This window comes from Lactuca saligna, chromosome 7 (genome assembly GCF_052625555.1).
Source record: "Lactuca saligna cultivar CGN05327 chromosome 7, ASM5262555v1, whole genome shotgun sequence".
Lineage (NCBI taxonomy): Eukaryota > Viridiplantae > Streptophyta > Magnoliopsida > Asterales > Asteraceae > Lactuca > Lactuca saligna.
Window position 1 is genome coordinate 3,383,925 of NC_136423.1, and position 17,603 is coordinate 3,401,527.

At 34.0% G+C, this 17,603-nt stretch overlaps 1 protein-coding gene across 1 annotated transcript; it reads left to right on the plus strand.

Annotated features, from left to right (window-relative positions):
• Nucleotides 1-12,787: 12,787 nt before the first annotated feature.
• Nucleotides 12,788-17,239, plus strand: LOC145004101 (methylenetetrahydrofolate reductase (NADH) 1-like). The gene is made up of 11 exons (XM_078963000.1): nt 12,788-13,307; nt 14,340-14,400; nt 14,571-14,653; nt 14,771-14,944; nt 15,067-15,240; nt 15,387-15,487; nt 15,566-15,677; nt 16,124-16,204; nt 16,322-16,499; nt 16,591-16,928; nt 17,015-17,239. The coding sequence occupies exons 1-11, from the start codon at nt 12,897-12,899 to the stop codon at nt 17,096-17,098; spliced, it is 1,797 nt and encodes a 598-aa protein (XP_078819126.1). The 5' UTR covers nt 12,788-12,896; the 3' UTR covers nt 17,099-17,239.
• Nucleotides 17,240-17,603: the final 364 nt, after the last annotated feature.

A 17,603-nucleotide genomic window follows, 5' to 3' on the forward strand; every position in this document is an offset into this window, starting at 1 on the left:
TGCCCTTCTATTTAATTAATCTCTTTAAGTCACCAAATTAATTCCTAATTAATCTATGACTTATATTAATCAAATAATAATATTATTATTCCTTATATTATTCCCATAATATATTAATAATATTTCTTCTCTCATTATAAATCATCATGTCAAGTTGCTATAGTGAAGGCAACCCAAAATGACCATGCACAATCGGGTCAAATACTTGCCTAATATAGTTGCAGCCTTAGACATTATTCCAACAGTCTCCCACTTGGATAAGTTTATCAATTATATATACAAGCATAATCCGATTAGCAATCGTAGCTCTCAAAGACGCTATCAAACTCTGATCTTATCAATCTTGTCCTTTAGATAGAGGATCGTACAATCCTCTGTTTAGATATCATGCAAACATTCATATGGAACCAATTGTCTAGCATTTGGTTTCTCGATCTCAGACTTACTCGACATAGAACTTAACCAAACACATCAATTCAGTTCTGACCGGGCCCGGCACATAAGTCAAATCAAATCATCGAGCGGCCAAGATATCGCTTTTACCCTCTTAGGATAAAAGTAACAGATAAACTTCGACTTATATGCATTTACTGTTGGATTAGTGTCTAAGTCCATAACTATTTTGGTATGTACTTGACCCGATGGTGCATGGTCCTTTTGGGTTGCCTTCACCAAAGCAACTTGATAGGATGAATTATGGAGAGAAATGATTAAATATGATTTATTAATATATTATGAGAATAATATATTAAAGGAGAAATCATATTGTTTAATTAATATTAGTTGGTAATTATTTTTGTGACTAAAAGAGATTAATTAAACTTAAGGGACTGGAATTGTAATTATAAGATAATTGCAATTTGGGCCATGGATTGCCTTGAATCAAGGGGTGGACGAATTCTATGGGGAAGCCCATAAGGAAATCGTCCAAGGGCTTAATTAAAAGGAGTCTATGTGTTGCTTAGGGCTTAAGCATCCAAATTAGGGTTTCCTTGTTAGATAACCCTAATAGCCCAACTATATAAAGACCCCTTAAGGCTAAAAAACATGGCTAAGCTTCTTGTTAGGGTTTCTACACGTTTTGGGAAGCCTCAATCCTCTCTCTCCTTTTCATCCTCTTGCTTATGGTGTTTGTGAACCATTAGAGGAGTTGTTGGTGATTTTGATCATCAATGTTATTTAAGTGTAATGAGATTACTTTGTGTGTGACCAAAAATGATCTTGATAAATATTAAACAAGTAAGGAAGGTGTGGAGTACACACTTGTTTAAGTTTGATCAAGTTTCAAAGTACATTGTCATTTAGGGGCGAAGCCCCTGAACGAAAGGGGGTCCGGGGGCAGCGCCCCTCGGAGCGGGGTCCAAGGGGCAGAGCCCCTGGCTAGGATCGAAAATTGATTTTCCAAGGGTCAAACCAAGGGTCCAAGGGTATGTTACTATATTAAAAATGCATCAGAAAATTGATTTTCCAGATAATTGACCCTTGGTTTGACCCTTATCCATATATCCGTTTTATGACAGTTTTTATGGTTTTATGACAGTTTAAAACTGTCATATGATAGTTTTCAGACAAAGATATTAAAGTTGGTTTTGGTCTCATTTTCTAGTACATACGAAAATATCATCAAACATTCTCGGTTCTTATCTCTCTGAGTCATATCCAATTGAAGATTTGGGAGTACCACCAAATACTTCGATTTGAAAGTGATAATCATAATTCTCAGAATTTCCAAGCCTTTCTACACCCAAATTTCTAACATAAATCGAAGTAATTTGTGATCATGGCAAGTGGCGATTCTGTGAAGGATATGACAAGCAAGTTTAACAAATTGAACAAGTTTGAAGAGCAAGATTTTCGTAGATGGCAGAAGAAGATGCACTTTCTCCTTACCACTCTGAAAGTGGTATATGTTATGAGTACACCCATTCCAGTCTTACCAGAATCTGTTGAAGATGAACCTTTGGACGCAACAAGAAGGAGATCAAAGTGGGAAAATGATGATTACATATGCCGTGGTCATATTCTCAATGGTATGTCTGACTCTCTTTTTGATATCTATCAAAATTTCAAATCTGCAAAAGAACTGTGGGATTCTCTTGAATCCAAATACATGGTAGAAGATGCTTCTAGCAAGAAGTTTCTTGTCAGTAACTTTATGGGTTACAAAATGATTGACTCTAGGCCTGTTATGGAACAATTCCATGAAATGTTAAGGATCCTGGGACAGTTTGCTCAACACAATCTGAAAATCGATGAAGCCATTTCTGTGGCTGTGATTATTGACAAACTGCCCCCTTCCTGGAAGGATTTTAAACACAATCTGATACATAACAAAGAGGAATTAACTTCGACTCAACTTGGAAGCCATTTACGGATTTAAGAATCCTTAAGGACTCAAGAACTTGATAACAATCCCAAAGGCAAGAACCAAGTTGGTTCGTCTTCTGTGAACATGGTGGATGAAGAAGGATCAAAGAATCAAAAGAAGTCTAATGGAAAAAGGAAGTTTAAAGGAAAGGATGAAAAGTCTTCCAACAAGAAGGCTAAAGTGGTTTGTTGGAATTGTAACAAACCGGGTCACTTCAAGAAAGATTGTCGTTTACGTAAAGTGAACAAGGATGGTGCAGGACCAAATGGATCCAAGGATCCAGAGAAGCAACAAGGTCAGATTTCTGTATTCATGCAGAATTCTAAATATATTCAGAATTATATTTCTGTGATTTCTGAAGCATTTTATGTGCAGGATGATAATGTTGCATGGTGGGTTGATTCGGGAGCAACAAGTCATGTTTGCAAAGATTTATATTGGTTCAAGGACTTTCAACCAATTAATGATGGATCTGTTGTGAAGATGGGAAATGTTGCAATTGAACCAATCAAGGGCATAGGATCTGTTTTACTTACTTTTACTTATGGGAAATGTTTGTGTTTGAACAATGTTTTATATGTTCCAGGGATTCGTAAGAATCTCGTGTCTGAAATTGTATTAAATAATTGTGGTTACAAACAAGTATTGGAAAGTGACAAGTATATCTTGTCGAGACATGGTTCTTTTATAGGATTTGGATATGTATGTAATGGAATGATTAGGCTAAATATTAATTATCCTTTTATTGATAATTTTGTTTGCATGGCTTCTACTAGTACTAGCAATAATTTTAATAAATATGAATTATGGCATGCTAGACTAGGACACATTCATTACAAAAGATTAAAAGACATGTCTAAAATGAGTTTAATTCCTTCCTTTGATATGCAAAATAATGAAAAATGTAAAACATGCATGCTAACTAAAATCACTAGACAACCTTTCAAAGATGTTGTTAGGGAAAGCAAGGTGTTGGATCTAATACATAGTGATTTATGTGATTTCCATGCAACACCTTCCCTTGGAAACAAAAAGTATGTTGTTACTTTTATTGATGATGCATCTAGATATTGTTATGTCTATTTGCTACATTCCAAGGATGAAGCACTTGATAAATTTAAAATTAATAAACAACAAGTTGAGCTTCATAAAAATGAATTAATAAAGTCTTGCGTACTGATAGCGGTGGTGAGTATTATGATCCAATTTATTTTGAATCAACTGGAATAATACATCAAACCACAGCTCCCTATACACCACAACAAAATGGTGTAGCTGAAAGAAAGAATAGGACTTTGAAAGAAATGGTTAATTCCATGTTGTCTTATTCTGGATTAAGTGAAGGGTTTTGGGGTGAGGCAATGTTAACTGCATGTTACATCTTGAACAGAACTCCAAATAAAAGGAGTAAGAATACTCCTTATGAACTTTGGTGTAAAAAGGTACCAAATTTGAGTTATCTCAAAGTTTGGGGTTGCAGAGCAGTTGTAAGGCTCACTGAACCCAAAAGGAAAACATTGGGTGAGAGAGGTATAGATTGTATCTTTATTGGATATGCCGAGCATTCCAAATCTTAAAGATTCTATGTTTTAGAATCTAATGACTATGTGTCTGTTAACACTGTTATAGAGTCAAGAGATGCTATCTTTGATGAAGAAAGATTTACATCTATACTTAGACCAAGGGACATGATTCAACAATCTTTCAACAAAAACACAACTCAAGTTGGAGATGATTCTGGGGGTACAAGTTCTGTGCCTGAACTTAGAAAGAGTACTAGAGCTAGAAAAGCTAAGTCGTTTGGATCTGATTTTCAACTTCATCTAGTTAAAGGAACAAGGAATGAGACTATATGTCAACATCAATATTGTTTTAATATTGAGGAGGATCCAAAGACTTTTAGTGAAGCTATGGGTTCTAGGGATGTTCATTTCTGGAAAGAAGCAATTCAGGATGAGATTGATTCTATCATGCATAACAATACTTGGGTATTGTTAGATTTACCTCCTGGTTGCAAGGCATTGGGAAGTAAGTGGATTCTCAAAAGGAAAATGAAGGTGGATGGCACAATTGATAAGTATAAAGCCAGATTGGTTATCCAAGGCTTTAGTCAGAAAGAAGGCATTGATTTCTTTGATACTTATGCTCCTGTTGCTAGAATTTCCATTATTAGATTATTGTTAGCTCTTGCAACTATACATAATCTTGTGATTCACCAAATGGATGTGAAAACTGCATTCTTGAATGGTGACTTAGATGAGGAAATCTACATGAAACAACCTGAAGGATTTGTTATGCCTGGTAATGAACATAAGGTGTGCAAATTGAAGAAGTCATTATATGGTTTGAAACAAGCACCAAAACAATGGCATCAAAAGTTTGATGATGTTGTCTTGTCTAATGGTTTTGCATTAAACCAAGCTGACAAGTGTGTATATAGCAAATTTGATACTTCTGGTAAAGGAGTCATGATTTGTTTATATGTAGATGATATGTTGATATTTTGTACTGATTTGGAAGAAGTTGATAAAACTAAGAAATTTTTATCATCTAGTTTTGATATGAAAGACATGGGGGAGGCTGAGGTAATTCTTGGTATAAGAATTAGAAAAGGAAAAAATGGGATTTCAATTTCTCAATCTCATTATATTGAGAAGATATTGAAAAAGTTTAACTTTGAGAATTGTTCTGCTGTTAGCACTCCTATAGATCCTAGTCTTAAGCTTCTACCTAATAAAGGATCTCCAGTGTCTCAACTTGAATACTCAAGGGCTATTGGTTGTCTAATGTATGCCATGATTAGTACTAGACCTGATATAGCTTATGATGTGGGAAGACTTAGTAGATATACTAGTAATCCTAGTTCACATCATTGGCAAGCTGTGAGTAGAGTATTCAAGTATTTGAAAGGGACCATAAATTATGGTTTAACTTATAGTGGATATCCTTCTATTTTGGAAGGTTATTCAGATGCCAGCTGGATTAACAACTTAGAGGATCACCCTTCTACTAGTGGTTGGGTGTTTCTTCTTGGAGGAGGTGCCATTTCTTGGGCATCCAAGAAACAGACTTGTATTACTAACTCAACTATGGAATATGAGTTTGTTGCATTGTCTGCTGCTGGTAAAGAAGCTGAGTGGCTAAGGAATTTGATTTATGAAATTCCATTATAGCCCAAACCGATATCTACCATTTCTATCAGATGTGATAGTGTTGCAACTTTGGCTAAGGCTTATAGTCAAGTATACAATGGAAAGTCTAGAGATTTAGGTGTTAGACATAGCATGATTCGTGAGCTCATCATGACTGGTGTGATATCTGTGGAGTTTGTAAGAACTCAATTGAATTTGGCCGATCATCTAACCAAAGGGTTAGCAAGAAATCTTGTGCACAAGGCGGCTGTAGGGATGGGTTTGAAGTCCACTTAAATTCTTTTATATTGAGATACCCAATTCCCATCTAATGTAATATTAGATGCTGAATTCAATGTGGAAAGCTTGATATTTGAAGATTGGAACACATTTAATCATCATCCCAAGGTATGCGTTTAGTACTGCAAGTTAAGAAGGTTGAAGTTTTATTTCTTAATAGTTCTTTGAAAAATTGCATTTGCAGGTGCAAGAACAAAATAACTACCTATATAAGTATGAAGTTTAGCTGCTTCAAGAAGTTGGGACTTAACTTTGATATACTTATTGAAGGATGGGACACAAGCTAGTAAAATATAGTGTCAAGTTAGAACTTATGAGAATGTAAATTGTTGTGTGTATTATCTTCATGTATTCACTATGAATAGAAGGGGTTCAATCCGTAGTGACACCCTAATATTCGGATATTTGGAATGAATAATATACTAATGTGAAATTCAATCGTCACGACATTTCATTTATGCATCAATTTGTTGTTGTTATGTTTCATTTTAAGTTAATCAAGATTACACTTAAATGGGGGAGGTTTGTTGGTGATTTTGATCATCAATGTTGTTTAAGTGTAATGAGATTACTTTGTGTTGACCAAAAATGATCTTGATAAATATTAAACAAGTAAGGAAGGTGTGGAGTACACACTTGTTTAAGTTTGATCAAGTTTCTTAGTACACTGTCATTTAGGGGCGAAGCCCCTGAACGAACGGGGGTCCGGGGGCAGCGCCCCTGGGAGCAGGGTCCAAGGGGCGGCAGCCTCTGGCGGGGTCCAAGGGGCAGAGCCCCTGGCTGGGATCGAAAATTGATTTTCCAAGGGTCAAACCAAGGGTCCAAGGGTATGTTACTATATTAAAAAATGCATCAAAAAATTGATTTTCCAGATAATTGACCCTTGGTTTGACCCTTATCCATATATCCATTTTATGACAGTTTAAAACTGTCATATGACAGTTTTCAGACAAAGATATTAAAGTTGGTTCTGGTCTCATTTTCTGGTAATACGAAAATATCATCAAACATTCTCGGTTCTTGTCTCCCTGAGTCTTATCCAATTGAAGATTTGGGAGTACAACCAAATACTTCGATTTGAAAGTGATAATCACAATTCTCAGAATTTCCAAGCCTTTCTACACCCAAATTTCTAACAGGAGTGACACTTGTGACTCTAAGCCTTCCAAAGTCAATACAAGGAGATTTGGGATTGTTATTGCTGCATAACAATCAAGGTAACACTATAAACTTATTCTCATGTTAATATGATTATATGTATGCTAGAATTAGGGTTTATAGTCTTGGATTCAAAACATGTACAATAGAGAAACCTAGATCCAAACATTAGGGTTTGTATGAGCACATAGGATGTCTTATGATCAAAACCCATCATTTACTTCTTCATTAATCAACTATACACAACAATGTGTTTTATAACATCAAGTTACTGATGCGGTTTCGCATTATCAATGAACAACCAATTAACAAATAACAAATCATATATCTAGGTTTTAAGACCATATGATATTATCGTCTTGCGATCACCCTTTTTATCACATTCCATAAGGTGATTCCAGCAAGCGCGGGTCTGTTCCAATGCTCAAAACTAGTTCTTAAGCACTCATGAACGTTGCAACAAAGTTTTGCTACGTCTAATACCATTGTGACAATCTACACACCAATTCATGACAATCTTCATTCATACCTACTTCCAACATATGAACGATTGTGGACAATTCGAATAATTCAATTATTCTTAATAAACTCAATTATTCTGGAAGTCAAATCATGCAAAGTGAAACAATAGTTAAACAATTAACATAAGACAGTAACATTACTCATAAATAATACTATTTTATTTAATCATCAAATGTTAATTACATTTATCTATTATACGTTTCTAATGCTATCTAATCTATAATAATATCATCCTTCAGCCCAATACTCCTAGCATGTTGCAAGTCACACAATTAAGCACATAACACATAATACTATCTAACATTTCATTTTGACGCTTATTTTTATCCTTAATTCATTTAAGTCACACAATTAAGCACAAAACACATAATACTCAAATAATACATCTTTATTATTTCAAGACGGGTTACAAATGTTAACCTAGACTATTACATCGCTATTAATGACAAGCCCAGAAACACAGATATTACATTTTAACATATACTACAACTTTCGTTTAGATCTCTAAGGCTAGAAAGTATTTTATCGTAAATTCACTTTTTACGATTCCCGGTGTCGTGTTGGTTTTGCCGTAAAACTTCAGCGGGTCATAATTTTTTGTTATACCTCGGATTTCGGCGTTATTTATATGTACAGAACCATATTGACATATACTATAACTTGGTCAAGATTGTTTATTCTAAATAATCTTATATCAAAAAAAGTTATTTTTGACGTTTATTGACTCTAAATTGACTAACCCGAATTTGCGGGTGTTACAACCACCATTATCACATTGAAGATATTGAATGTTGGTATGAAATTGGGATTTAACAAATTTATGAAAATGTTGAAATTTAGCACAAACATCTGATTTGTTTTGTAACAGATACACCCAAAGAAAGTGAGAGAAGTTATCTAAAAAAATGATATTGTATTTTATTCCACTTATATTAGCAATAGGGGATGTCCAAACATTTGAAAGAACAATCTGAAAAGGAATTGAGAAACAAAATTCGACATACGAAAAAGTAACATAACATGTTTTCCTAGTTGACACGAGTGACACAAAGTAGATTTATTATTGTTCGTATAAGGAATCAAATTAATAGTTACTAAATGTTGAAAAACATGGTGACCGGGATAGCCAAGGCGTCAATGCCACAAAGAAGAACCGATGGAAATAAGAGTTGGAGAAGTAGGTTGAGTGGTGGGATAGAGATCAACAAGGATATCACATCGGAGAAGGGTGCACTTAGTATGAAAATCAACGACAGAAAAAATGAATTCGTCAAAAGCAATTATACATTTATTATATCTAGCAAAATGACGAACAAATAATATTTTTTTTTATGATATTAGGTGCAATAAGAACACAATTTAAACGCAAGGGACGAAAACAATATGAACGCGGAAGGACCGTGTCTCCGGAAGCTTTTATGGGATTGAGAGACCCATCATTGACTAAAACAGACGAAGATAAATCATTATTTTTAACGAAATCGAGGATACCTGAATCCACATGAAGGTGAGTTGTGGCCCCAGAGTCCATGAACCAGTCAGGTTGGGAAGATGGAGGGGTTAAGATCATGGTGTTAAACATTTATGGGAGGAGAGTGGGTTGGTATGATCTAGTAGAAGAGACAAAAGCCTAATGAGTTTGTTGTGGACCGGAATTAGGCCAATGTTATTGATGATGAGGTTGTTAGGTTGAATGAGGAGCTGGGAGAATGTCTGCCTGATTAGCATCAGGCCCAACAATAGAGAAATGTTGATGAGTTGGACAAACGACAAAGGGGCCCACCCCATGGAGACCATACATATTGTGTTTAATGTTGTCTTCTACCTCGACTACCCTCACGAGAATTACTTCGACCTCCATGAAAGGATTGACCACCAGATTGACCTCTGCCCCTGTAATATCCGCTACCACCACCTCCGTTGTTGAAAGGAGATGGTGTTTTAGGTGGCGAGGACTTGAGGTGAGGATGAGTGATCAAAACCTGTGGTAAGGATGGATTGAGTGGCTTTAAGTTGAAGACGTCGCTCCTCAACTGAAAGCATAGATTGAACATCATCCAAAGTCAGAGGAGGCTTTTGGAACATGATGAAGGCAACGACACTAGAGAGTTTCTGACCAAGGCTATTTAGGGCATAAAGAAGAATATTTCTTCCAGGTATTGCAACTTCTATGTTGCTTAGCAAATATGAGATTCTTTTTATACAAACAAAATAATTATCAATAGTGGAGTCTCCAATAGTGATTGATCTCAATTCACCATCTATTTCCATGACATGATTCTCTTTATGACCCCGAAAGAATTTTATGCAGTAACATTTTTTCTGGGAATATGTGTTAGAAGAGATTAGGTAATAGTATCGTAAATCCAAGATTTAACAATTACATCAGGTTCTTCCAATTCCTCTTTATCAACAACGATGACGTCATCAACGGTGGTGTCTGGTTGGGTAGTAGAGGATGCATAAGAGACAGTAGGAGGGGGATGAGATGTTTGATTACTCCAAAACCCTTGCAGTGGGTCTCAATTCACGCCAAGCGTCATAATGCATGTGATCAAGATCTAACACAAGAGGTATGTAAGACTTGATATTCGTGATTCCATATGTTTTTTTTTTTTCCAGAAAGCTTGATTTTTTCTGACGCAGGCATATTTAATGAAGAAGAAGAAGGCGGTGAGATGATTGAACAATGGGTAAAATAGAAGAGGCAAACACATGATCAATCGACAAATCAGAAGAGACTGTAGAAGGTTTTGAGAGACAGATGCGATTAGGTTTAATCGTGTTGCTCTGATACCATGTTATTGGTATAATTTCCCATGAAAACGAGTCTCTCTCACAAACCATATAAATATAATACAAATACAAAATGAGCTATATTGAGAAATAAATGGGCATAATATGCTAAATACAAAACATATATAGATATACAATAATACACTAACAATATATATATATATATATATATATATATATATATATATATATATATATATATATATATAATTGTTAGGATATATATACCTCACAATAATCAGTTCGGTTTGGTTTTACTCGGTTTTGCCGTTTTATAAACCGAAACCTATCCGATATTTCATTTTTAAAAAAATGAAATCCAAACCGTCGATTATAGTTTTATCGGTTTTTGGTCAATTTGTAGGTTTAAAATTTCGATTCTACTCTCCCCAAATAAAAACCTTTTATTTTCTTATATACTCAAATAAAAAAAAAAGAATTAATAAATCATGAACGGTAAATAAGTAAGTATTGGGAATGTTGATGAATTCGTGGGGTTGTTGAGGATACGTGGTTGGTGAGGTTGTTGAATGATTTCCTAATTACATTTTAGTCCCTCTACTAACTACAACTTGTAAATTCCCCTATTAACTGATTTTCGTTTTTCTATTCGATCGGTATTTTCCATTTAAAATTAACAACAATTCATATTTCAACAATATTGATAGTGATATTTTGTTATATCAATATCATCACAAATAATTTATTAAAAAACTAGCAATTTTTACTTACCTAATAATATATTGATTTAAGTTATATTTATATATCAAACAAGTTAAATAAATATAAATTTATTTTAAAACCAAGTATAGGCACAAATAAAACGTCAAACTTATATTTAAAATTATATATTTGTTTAACAATTATTTATTATAATACTATAATATTTCGACTACAGTTGATATCATAAACTCAAAAATCCATTTTAATAAAAATCATTGTAACATATGATTCAACTTATTTTGCTGATAGATGTAGGATTTTATTTTACTAGATTAAATCACTATCAATGTGTTTGAATAGTATGCTTTCCATGAGATAGTCATCCAATATTAAGTAATATTGTGATTTTTTTTTTATCAAAATTCAAAAAATGAAGGCAAAAAACTCACATCCTCATAATACTATTTAACTATTACTATTATATCATTTTATTTTATTTTTAGAATAAAGTAGACGATTTTGGATAGAATTTCATACATATGTTGCCACATATATACATTGTTATTGATTTTTTTTACAGATAATATCACAAATTAACACTATGATTATGATATTAATTTTATTGGTTACACAATATATTTCTAACATACCTGATAGGCCACATATCATTTGATTGTTGTTGTTTACGTTATTACTGAATTTGATGATAATTAAATTAAGATGATATGATAATTAAATCAAGATGATGAATGTGATATGATGTATATAATAATGTACAATATTATTCATAAGTAAGGCGAGTCTAATGATCCACCTAATTTTCTTAATTTATCTAAAATTTCTATAGAAGTTTATTTATAACCTATCTTAGAAAAAATTTAGGATCTACTTTACCAATAAATTTTTTGAATTTTTATAGAAAAGTTTCTATAGAAAAACTGATGAATCATATGGTTTTCTATTATAAATTCGTCATTGTTGATAAACCTGTCAAGATAATGACCATGAAATCTATTACCTCTTAAGACGGATGTGCAATTTCATATTAAGTATTGTAACATTTATAAGTTGGGACATATATATCATAAAATATTTTGATTAAATTAAGATGTAGTTGCGTATTTTGAATTTATTCATGAAGAATAGTTTTATTGAGATAAATCTTTATATGTATTTCAAAATCATATTTTCATCTTTAAAAAGTTAAAATTAAGATTCAAAATCGAATATGTCAAAACTCAAACCCCATTAAACTAATCATTAATAGGGTTGTGCATCTAAGTAAAGTTGGATCGAAGAAAGAAAATAATGATAATAAAATGATAAATAAACATCTAAGTTTGATCATGGTTCCAACCAAACCATAGACTTATATATACTTAAATTTGCTTTAATTTTCAAAATAAAAAATGTAAATTAATGCGCAACAAACTTTTTAGAGCTTTTAGGAATTAGGAGCTTAGATTTTATTTAAAAAGCTTAAATTAAATAAAGAACTTTACTAATTATAGCAAAATTATTGTTTTAAGATGTATTATGTTGATTTTTACAAAATGCATTTCACCTTTATATTGTTAGTTTGTCACTAAACAAAACTTTTGTTTTTATTATTTATTTTAGATGTTCTTTCATCTAATACTTCTACACAAATACAAAACTGCTACTTTGAAGTTCCAACTACAAACATCAACTTTTTTATTTTATAAGAAAAAAAACGAAACAAACAATAAGTCGATTTTGATTTTAAATACCCAACAAAGCTTCGGGCCAATTTGATATACTATTGAAAATAAAAGGGGGCTAAATGTATTATCATTGCATTATAAAACAATCCAGGGATCTACCAATCTCGGTGTGCCATCCTTCAGTGAGTTGTGAAATAGATCAAAGGACAAGATCTGAGATAACACACCGCTGAATCTTTAGATCTCCCGATTTTTCTGTAATTCAAGCAGAAAATGAAGGTAATTGAGAAGATTTTGGAGTCTACGGCGGCTGGAGATGCCGGAAAGGTGGTGTTTTCCTTCGAATTCTTCCCTCCGAAGACAGAGGAAGGTGTTGAAAATCTGTTCGAAAGGATGGAGCGAATGGTGGCTCACAATCCTACATTTTGTGACATCACATGGGGCGCCGGTGGCTCCACGGCAGAGCTGACTTTGGAAATAGCGAGGAGGATGCAGAATATGGTGTGTGTGGAGACTATGATGCATTTGACTTGTACTAATATGCCGGTGGAGAAGATAGATCACGCTCTAGAGACTATTAAGAAAGATGGAATACAGAATGTGTTGGCTCTTCGAGGTGATCCGCCACGCGGTCAGGATAAGTTCGTTCAGATCCAGGGCGGGTTCGCTTGTGCTCTCGACCTGGTACGTATCACGATTTTGCTTTTGGTAGTGGTTTGATTATTTAATTGGATTTAATTTTACGAATTCGATGTGTAATCAGTAATTGCGTCAGCGACATTTCCACACGAACTAGTAACTACCGACATTAATTAATTAGATTTGAAGTCGTGAAATTGAAGTCTAACTGATCATTAAGTTGCAAGCTTTCTACGCTAGCTACCGACACAAGTTAGATGATCTAGATCCTAGGACCACATTAGAATGTGTATTGAGCTTTAGAGTTTAACTGCCACATGTTATCTCATCGGGATTCTGCACTTGCTTGCAATTTGCTAATTTCTTATTAAATTGAGTGTTTTTGATGTCTAATTTCGGGATCTGTTATTGCCATAGAGTAGTTTTGTTCATTTTAGCCCAATTTCCAATAATTAGTTTCATAAAATAGATACTCCTGAAGAATGTTAGCTTTTGAGAACTTTGAAGTCCATAACAGCTTCTCTAAAATGATTTAGATTACGAAGGACTTTACAAGACATTGCTGCTTTCACAGTATTTTGATTACTTAATTAGATTCAAATTTGTGAATTTGCAGTCTAATTGATCATTGAGTTACCAACATTTCTTAACTAGCTGCCAAGTTCCATCACAAGTTAGATGATCTACATGCTAGGATCATTTTTGATTTATATATTCAGCATCATATTTTAAACTGGAAACATGTTATTTGAATGAGATTATCAATTGTTTGCTTGGAGTTAACTAATTACTTGTTGAATTTCGATCATTTCCTAGTAATTCGTTTGATACACAAATTCCTTTTGAACATTGTTTAAATAGATGAACTTTAGGTTGAGGTATGTCAAGTCCGTTTAGCTTCTTTAAGATTATTTAGATAATGAAGGAGTTTACATCATGGTGCATCAAGAATCTAAAAAAATTGTACCCATTTTCAAGTGAACTAATTACGCAGTAAGAGAATTATTGTAGTCATTTCACATGGAATTAATAGCTTTGGTTTTTTATATCAAATTTGTGCCCTTTTTTCTTTTGTAGGTGGAACATATCCGCAAGTCATATGATGACTACTTTGGCATAGCTGTTGCTGGTTATCCAGGTTTCCATCTGACTTCCCTTTGTCTTTATATCTAGAGTCTATCGAGTTCCATGAGCATGATATTTTTAGTATTACTTGTAAATGTTATTCTATATAATATCTCCGTCTATTTTGGGGGAAACACTTTATAATCACCCTTTTCTTAACATTTCTAAAAATTTACTTCTCAGAGGCACATCCTGAAGTCATTGAAGGCAATGGTTTGGCTACACCCGAAGCATACCAAAAGGATCTTGCTTATCTCAAGAGAAAGGTACAATCTATTTTCAAAATTTGTGTCCCAAAATACAACCTACTTTCAAAATTTAGTTCTTTGAGGTAGTATTTGTTATGTTGACTTGTAACATACAAAGGGGATTTTATGTTGCAGGTTGATGCTGGAGCAGATGTGATTGTGACTCAACTTTTCTATGATGTTGATAATTTTCTAAAATTCGTGAATGATTGTCGCCAAATTGGAATAACTTGTCCCATTGTTCCCGGTATTATGCCCATTAACAACTATAATGGTTTCATTAGGATGACTGGTTTCTGCAAAACTAAGGTATGATTTTCTAATCTAATAATTTATGATTCACCTTACTGTAAGGGTATATCTTTATTTTTACATTTAACTTGGCTATATGAAGTGAAGTGGGCGTGATATAAATTTTCTAACTACTGCAGATTCCATCTGAAATTACTGCTGCTTTGGAGCCTATCAAGGACAATGAGGAAGCTGTTAGAAACTATGGAGTCCACCTTGGAACTGAAATGTGTAAGAAAATCATGGCTAGTGGAATCAAGACTTTGCATCTTTATACACTCAACAATGAGAAATCTGCATTGGCAATATTGACAGTAAGTACAACTCCTCAATATTACGGGTTGTGGGTTAAATTTTGTTGGGACAGAAAGTTTGAATTTATGTCCCATTGACATCAGTCCATTATGTCATGTCATTTGCATTATAAAATGTTAACTTACATATAATATCTACCATACAGAGTCTTGGATTGGTTGACGAGGCCAAAATTACAAGACCACTTCCATGGAGGAGACCTACTAACCTTTTCCGTCTTAAAGAAGATGTTAGGCCAATATTCTGGTATGCAACATCAACATGAACATGAATTTTTAAGTTGATTTGCTTTGTATTAAAATTAGTGATTATGAATTTTGATAGGGCCAATCGTCCAAAGAGCTACATATCAAGGACTGGTGGTTGGGAGCAATATCCACATGGGCGTTGGGCGGATTCTTCTAATGCATCATACGGAGCATTAACCGATCATCAGGTATGCCTACAATTGCAACATTTCATTTTCTCGAAATATTACTCTACTTATTTGCCCCCCCCCCCCCCCCCCCCCCATTATCACAAAAATTCTTGTATTTGTTTCCAATACCTGTCTTTCGGTTGCAAATTAACAATCAACACAACAGTTGATATAGGGCTAAATGCAAAAAAGAGCAATGAACTTCATTTATTTCTATTACAGCATTGTACTTTCTATTTCCTTTGATAAATCATAGCACAGCAAAAATTGATTCGTATTTTGATGATATTATAGCAGGTTGATTTTTCAAAGTAGAGTTTTGTAATAGGAAGAGATGAAAGTCTGATATACTATAGTTTTAAAAAAAAAAATGAAAGGACGTTGCTATATTTATTGTATTGTATTTAAGCGAAAGGTATGTACCGCTCTTTTGTTTTCTCATATGTTGTGAATATTACAAGCAGTTCATGCGGCCACGTGCACGTGACAAGAAAATTCAAGCAGAGTGGGTGGTCCCTTTGACCAAGTTTGATGATATTTCCGAGGTATGGGTGTTTATGGTATTTCTGATTTAATCACTATACCATACATATGTAATGTAAAAAACTAAAAATGTGGGGGGCTAACGCTAATTGAATGAACGATTTTACATTTTATATCAGAAATTCATGAAGTACTGCCTTGGGCAACTAAAAACCAGCCCTTGGTCGGACCTAGATGCGCTTCAGCCAGAGACAAAAATCATCAACGAAGAACTGGCTTCCATCAACCTCAAGGGTTTCCTCACCATCAACAGTCAACCCGCTGTTAATGGAGCCAAATCTGACTCCCCATCTGTTGGTAAGATGATGCTAGAAATAGCTATAATACACATACATGTATTATTTATGTGTGGTAAAGTTGCTGACTGAGTTGTTGTTTGGGGTTGAAGGATGGGGCCCAGCGGGTGGTTACGTATACCAGAAAGCCTACGTGGAGTTTTTCTGCTCTGGGGAAAAGTTAAATGCTCTTGTGGAGAAAAGCAAGGCCATTCCTTCACTCACATACCTGGCGGTGAACAAGGAAGGAACCCTGGTTTCAAATGTCGGGAAAAACGATGTGAATGCAGTCACATGGGGCGCCTTCCCAGGAAAGGAGATCATTCAACCAACTGTTGTGGACCCCGCTAGTTTCTTGATATGGAAGGATGAAGCTTTTGAGATCTGGTCAAGAGGATGGGCTCAGTTGTATCCCCAGGAAGATAACTCTTCAAGATCGCTTCTCCAAGAGGTTCATTTTCTTATCTCTTATTATCTCCATTTTTTTTCTTTCTTGTTTTCGTTATTTCATTGATTATGGTTACTTATACATAACAGGTACAAAACACTTACTACTTGGTGAGTTTGGTCGATAATGATTACATCAACACCAATTTATTCACCGTTTTCAAGGGATTCTAGAAACACATCCACCGCTTCTTCTTTCTATAGAGAAAATTGATTGTGTTATGCTCTTGCTTATACTTTCTTCTTTATATTTTGATTTTGACGTCTTGTCTCACCTGTCTTTCTTGTTTTGTAATCTAATGTTATGTTGCTACATTTGTTGTGCAAACTACATACACCCATAAGCAACATATTTAATCATTCCATTACCAACAAACAAGACCAAACCAGCTCCTTTTTACCTAGTATGTGTACAAGTATTAAATGCAGAATGTACCTACCATCATGTCATTGATTATAAAAGTAATTTCTATTGTGCTACTATTGGATTTTTGAGTTATAGAATTCACCATTTCTAATGGAGAATGTGATCTGCTTTTTGTATTGCATTGTTAACAAAATGTTAGATTTTAGGTTTCCAATATCAATCAACTGGAAAATTCAAGGATCATATATGAAAAACATTTTCTAAAATCTGTGATTTTGACCCAATTGTTGGAGGGTATTATGAAATCCGATT

What these genes read in the sequence shown, in the direction of transcription:
- LOC145004101 (XM_078963000.1), top strand. Translation starts at nt 12,897, where the DNA reads ATGAAGGTAATTGAGAAGATTTTGGAGTCTACGGCGGCTGGAGATGCC. An exon ending in CTGGTTTCTGCAAAACTAAG is followed by an intron (nt 14,945 to 15,066) that starts GTATGATTTTCT and finishes TAACTACTGCAG; the next exon opens with ATTCCATCTGAAATTACTGC. An exon ending in ATCTGACTCCCCATCTGTTG is followed by an intron (nt 16,500 to 16,590) that starts GTAAGATGATGC and finishes TTGGGGTTGAAG; the next exon opens with GATGGGGCCCAGCGGGTGGT.